We start from the raw sequence: 6,100 nt of genomic DNA, 5'->3' as shown, positions 1-6,100 counted from the left end.
AGAAAATTTGGAGATTATTAGGTACTCTGATTCCGATTTCATGGCATATGGTTGCGAAACTTTGTCACTAAGCTTCATATAGTAGATGACATTGAAAGGCCGTTAAAGATATTTTGTGACAATAAGTCAGTAGTACTATACTCCAATAACAATAAGAGCTTGACAAAATCGAAGCATACAGACATCAAGTTCTTAGTTGTCAAGGAGAAAGTTTAAGAAAAACAGATTTCCATAGGACATATAGGAACAAAGTATATGCTAGCAGATCCATTACCAAGGGATTGACCCCTAAAGTTTTTCAAGAGCACACTGCTCGGATGGGTGTCAATAGTTGTGATGTCTTGGTTTAGTGGGAGTTTATGCTATATGTCCTATGACAGATATTGAGTTATTTTTCTGCAGAATTAAGTTGATGGTTTATTTCATGTTATGTGAAATGTTTATTTTGCAATATTTGTATTGTGTTTGATCTCAATAAAGTTGGACCAGCTGGAAATAGACATGCATGAGATCACTTAGCATGTAATTTCCATATTACTCATCCAAATTTGATCTATGTCGTTGAGTATATTAGGATGGTGATGGGCGTGGTTTAGTCACGGCATTTAATGTGATGAAAGCTGCGGTAGTTCCATATCTAATGTATGAGACGGACCAGATTGTTAAAGTAATGAGAGAAATAGCATTCAGATGCGCGCATAAAGTTTATAAAGATGTGATTATGTCAAGAAATAATATATGTATAGCCCAAGTGGGAGATTGTTAGAAAATTATTTGATTTCCTTACTTATTTGTGGGCAATACATATATTAATTATAATCACAAATTATGCTATTTCAAATTAAATGACTTATATAATGATGATCTCATTTATTGTTTTAAATGCTAATTGAATAAGTCATTATTACTTTTGATTTGGAATTAAATGAGAATAAAACCGGATATTATCTTTTGTTCCTTAGATAATTATCTTTTGGATTTTAGATATATTATCTTTTGGGCTTTAGATACTATTTTATTTGGGCTTAAGGGTTTAATGGGTGCCATGCTCAAATATAAATAGGCCTACAGGGTTTCGGTCCCCAAGATACCAAAGCCGCCTTTGTTGCTCTTTCCCCATCAAAAGAGTTGCAGTTCAGCCTCCTAGGAATACAGAAGGCTTTGGTTGAGGAAGATCGAAAGAACCACAAGATCTAAATTTTTTTCGATCGTATGATTCATGTTTATGAATTCAGGTACGCTTCCGCATTATGTTATGTTATATTTTTGATGATTCGATATGGATGATCTGGGATATTGAAATTAATTTATTCTAACAACCAACTCATAGACACCGTAAAATTGCCCTTGTTGAAAATGGCAGAAAGTTGAAAGTTGAAAGTTGAATCTTAAGAGACTTGTTAACACTTAAACACTTTTAAATTATCACTTGAAACTAAAACTAAACACTTTTTATTTGTTGTTGTTGTGATCTAATTCTTACGCCACCTTTCAACAGTTCACAGTTCACACACTTATGTCCACATCTCAAAACACTTGACACTATTCTCACATTTTCTCCATTTTCTTTCTCTTTCTCATTCTCAATGGCATCCTTCTTTTTATCTCTTCCTGTAAGTTCCTTTCACTTTCCTCTTTCACCTTTCTTCCTCTATCTTCTTCATTCTATCTTATTTTTTTAATGTTAATTAATTTCTCACTTGGTTGCTTTGTTTTTTTTTTTGTTGTAATTAGTAACAGTTTTTCTGCTTTTAATTTTGTTTCTTGATTATTGGATAACTGTGGTTATTGTTATGCATTATTAGCATTGTTATTACCTAAGGTTTTGTGATCTTTTTTTCACTTTTTGTTTTTGTGTTGAATGTTTCAGTGACATGATTGTTTCTTTGTACTTTCAACTGTTGTGTTAGATCTGAAACTCAGCTTAGAGTATCTTTTATTCCAATTTTTCTGAGTTGCTGCCCTTTGTTTTCTGATGTTCAAAATTGGAACTTTTGACCTACCCAATTTGGTTTCTGTCTTGCAACTGTTCTGAGAAATATATACACTTTAGGTTCTTTTCTGTTTTTGTTTTTGAATTAATAAAAGAAAAAAAAAAAGAGCTCATTTTTGCATCATAGTGTTGGCTAAGTTAGTTGCCATTTGTGTTTTGTATTTTGTAATGAGAATCATGAATATTTTAGAGCTTATTCTATCTGAATTATTAGGAAAGGATGAAAATTTGTTGGTATTTTCCTTTTGATAATAATCTTTTAACCAAATAGAGTGAATTTGTTTCATTCTGTGGAATTTTCCAGGTAAAGAAGCTATACAGGAAGAACACAAGATAAGAGGGGAAATTTTTCTTCAGAGGTTCCTGGGAATTGAGAGGTGAAGTTCAATTGAATATTACTTTTGTTTAGAATGCTTTTTTCTCAAGAAAATGTGTATCCTTCGAAATTCGAAGGCGCCTTTACTTGTATTTCTTGTGCTAGATGGATGCTGATAAGTTTGTCACATTAAAACACAATGTTAAAAAATTAAAATGAGCAAATAAGTTTATGATCTGAAGTAAAAGAAGGAATGTCTAAATCTCAGATCTTGTTACTATTCGAATGCAGGTATTATGCTAGTGTTCGCATAACAGAAAGATGAAATTGAAGTCTAAGAAAGGATGGAAATCTATTGTGCCTCTTCATTTGAAAGGGAAATCGGCGATGCGCTTTTCTCTTTTTCGCAAGGTCAATTCGGCTAGCTGTGGACCGGCGAAAACGCCGGTCTATCTCAATGTTTATGACTTGACACCCATGAATGGTTACATGTATTGGGCTGGTCTTGGTATCTACCACTCTGGTGTCGAAGGTGAAGCTTATAAACTTTGATCTTTTAAATTTTCTCATGAATGTTATGAATGATATATAATTGAATGGTGACCACTCTCGAAGTTAGTTGAGAAATGTTAGATGACAATTTAGTCAAACTATCTAACAGTTCTCATCTATTGTCTTCCTGAAGACAACTGTATGTAAATGATCACTTGACTAGCTTATCATTCTTGAATCAATGTATATGATCATTCAACTTTGACCCATCTCTGGTACTCGAAAGCGTTTATCACTTCACATGTTTTCTCCCAACTTTTCTATCCTGATAAGTAAGTGAGGAAACTAGAGAGTGCAGCAGAGCACTCAAATTTGTTCCTATAACTTCAAAATAGATGGATTTGTCCCTCACAATTTTCTGGCTAGCATTTTCAAAACAAATTTTCTGCCTTACATATATGTCTTGGTTTTCGAGTCGTCCCCAAAAGCTTAATTTAATACACTTGATATTCTTGTGTTATCTGATGAAGCTTAAGTGTATCTTACAGTTCATGGAGTGGAATATGCATTTGGAGCTCATGACTACCCATCAAGTGGTGTTTTTGAGGTTGAACCAAGGCAGTGCCCCGGCTTCAAGTTTCGGAAGTCAATATTCATAGGAACCACTTCTTTGGATCCTGTTCAAGTTAGGGAGTTCATGGAACGCCAAGCCGCAAGCTACAACGGCGACACATATCATTTAATTCTTAAGAACTGCAACCACTTCTGCAAGGACATGTGCTACAAGCTTACTGGCAAATCAATCCCAAAATGGGTAAATAGACTTGCAAAGTTAGGTATGTGAAACACAATATTGAAGTTAACGGAGAACTTCATGTCAAGTTGATAACTGAGAGGTGTTAGTCGATAATTTAGTCAAATATGTCAAATCATTTAACGAACCTCAGCTATCAACTTCACCTGAACTGCATCTGAGTTTCTACCATAAGTTAAATAGATCATCAAAAACACTATTAATACACCAGTCACTCTTGATACCCGGAAAAAGATACTGTTGACATATTAATATGATCTTTGTTGAACTTGTGGCAGGTTCAATATGCAATTGTGTTCTACCACAAGCACTAAGAACTTCATCTGTGAGGCATGATCCTAGCTATCAACCCTTACCCCATGATAGTGAAAAGAGAAGGCTTAGAGGCTCCTTCAATTGCTTGTCCTCAATCTCAATGCGCCAAAAGCACTTGTCGACGTCTTCGCTATTTCTACAGTCACCCATTAGAGGGTGCTTGTCATCTTCATGGCCCTCCTGGGAACTCAGGAAGTCCATTAATCGTTCCTTGAAAGAAAGGTAACTATTTGAAAAGCTAGAAAAATGTGTTAATTGTATGAACCCAACTGAACCAGACCGGACCGGACCGGATCGAACCGTTGATTTTTTTGTGGATGCTACCTCTTTAGAGGAGCCAAACCCATGTATGTGGGAATCTTTGTAAGTAGTTTCTTCTTTGAAATTCATTTCCCTTTTGTTTCTTTTTTCTACCCTTAATTTCAAGTATTCTTGTAACTTTGGTAATGCTTGTGCTGAATTGTGTCATTAATATAGTTATTTGGAGTTATAGGAGAAACTAACAAATCAAAACTTCATTAGTGTTTGGCTTCTTATCTTCAACTTGCACGTGTGATACAAGTATATAAATTACTTAGGAAAAAGACAAAACAGATGATTGGTTAAAGATAATAGTACTTGCATGAGAAATGATTTATCTACCTTATCACAATAAAGGAATGATAAAGTAATTATATAACATGATTTTTCTCAACTATAGATCTACTTTTTACTACACAATCTGTTGTTGTATCAACGGATTAACATATCAATATATATCACTAAGAATTGCTATGTTATTATTACTATTTTTTTTTCTGTCATCTAATTATCAATATCTTTATATTTTTACAAGAATATGTATAACAAATTTTAAATGTTTTTATAAACTCTCTCTTCTTTTCTTTTCCTTTACTGAATTAAACTTTTAAGTGGTATTTGATTCATTAAATATTATTTATTAAAGCTTAAATATCTATTATAATAAAATATAATTTTTAATAATTGTAATATATATTAATCAATATGATGTCAACATTAGAAATGCTATTTGTACACTAAAATTAACTACCAATGTATTTGTGTATAAATACATGTGTAGTTTAATTTATTTTCAATGTGTATTTGTATTTCACCATATATTTTACACTGATGATTGACTTTGATGGCTGATTTTGGTATACACGTAGTATAACCCTAACCATTATGTATATAATTATATATTTGGATGACCATATATATACATATATATTTGGTATTTTAAAATATTAGAGTGACCAATGTAATTTGAGAAGTGCATGACAAAAATATTTTAGTAAGGAATGTTTTAGTAAGAAATGCACAAAGAAAGATCACATGGTTGCTAACTATTACTCTGATAAACAAAAGGATGATGATTGACTTTGATGGCTGATTTTGGTATATACGTAGTATAACTCTAACCATTATGTATATAATTATATATTTGGATGACCATATATATACATATATATTTGGTATTTTAAAATATTAGAGTGACCAATGTAATTTGAGAAGTGCATGACAAAAATATTTTAGTAAGGAATGTTTTAGTAAGAAATGAACAAAGAAAGATCACATGGTTGCTAACTATTACTCTGATAAACAAAAGGACCGTGCCAACAAAAATAAAGAAGGGGATGTATGCGCAAAGAATATTAATGCTATAATGACAGCTTTTTAGTACAAAGATATCTAAAATTTAAAGTTGTAAGAGAGTAATGTGTGCTAAATCTCGTACGAAAAGAATATTAATATTATACTATGAATTGGATAATTAACTTTTGTTTTCTCTAATTGTTAATATTCCTCAAGATGTTTGAGGATATTAGCTTTAATTTTATGTTAACTGCTCTTTACTTCTTATGTTTGATGTTATGTTTGATTTTATAAAATAAGTCTCTTAAGAGTAAAACACTTTCTTGTGAAGTGGCACGAAATTATAATTTCAAAGAATATAAACCAGATTTCAGTTGCAATTGATGTGAACCATTATCCAGTTTTTATTGCTGTCTTTGGTTAACTTCTTGTCCGAATTAATTGGTAACTAATTAATCAAATAAAGTTATATAATTTATCTTCCAATCTTATCATCTTTGCAAGAACTAAATATGGATATTTAAAAAAAAATACAGAAAAATAATTTTTTGTAGTCAATATTACTGCATATTAT

The 6,100-nt window shown here is 31.8% G+C and overlaps 1 protein-coding gene and 1 long non-coding RNA gene across 2 annotated transcripts; one reads left to right on the top strand and one right to left on the bottom strand.

Annotated features, from left to right (window-relative positions):
• On the top strand, positions 1,436–4,448 carry LOC107631958 (deSI-like protein At4g17486). The gene is made up of 5 exons (XM_016335564.2): positions 1,436–1,613; positions 2,298–2,370; positions 2,601–2,841; positions 3,350–3,637; positions 3,894–4,448. The coding sequence occupies exons 3-5, from the start codon at positions 2,631–2,633 to the stop codon at positions 4,154–4,156; spliced, it is 762 nt and encodes a 253-aa protein (XP_016191050.1). The 5' UTR covers positions 1,436–1,613; positions 2,298–2,370; positions 2,601–2,630; the 3' UTR covers positions 4,157–4,448.
• LOC110270480 lies at positions 3,487–3,887 on the bottom strand. Its single transcript, XR_002360080.1, has 2 exons — positions 3,744–3,887; positions 3,487–3,671 (listed from the first exon to the last, which is right to left on the bottom strand). It is a non-coding gene; the product is annotated as an uncharacterized LOC110270480 (long non-coding RNA).

This window comes from Arachis ipaensis, chromosome B03 (assembly GCF_000816755.2).
Source record: "Arachis ipaensis cultivar K30076 chromosome B03, Araip1.1, whole genome shotgun sequence".
NCBI classification, from domain to species: Eukaryota; Viridiplantae; Streptophyta; class Magnoliopsida; order Fabales; family Fabaceae; genus Arachis; species Arachis ipaensis.
This window is presented reverse-complemented; position numbering and strand designations above follow the sequence as displayed.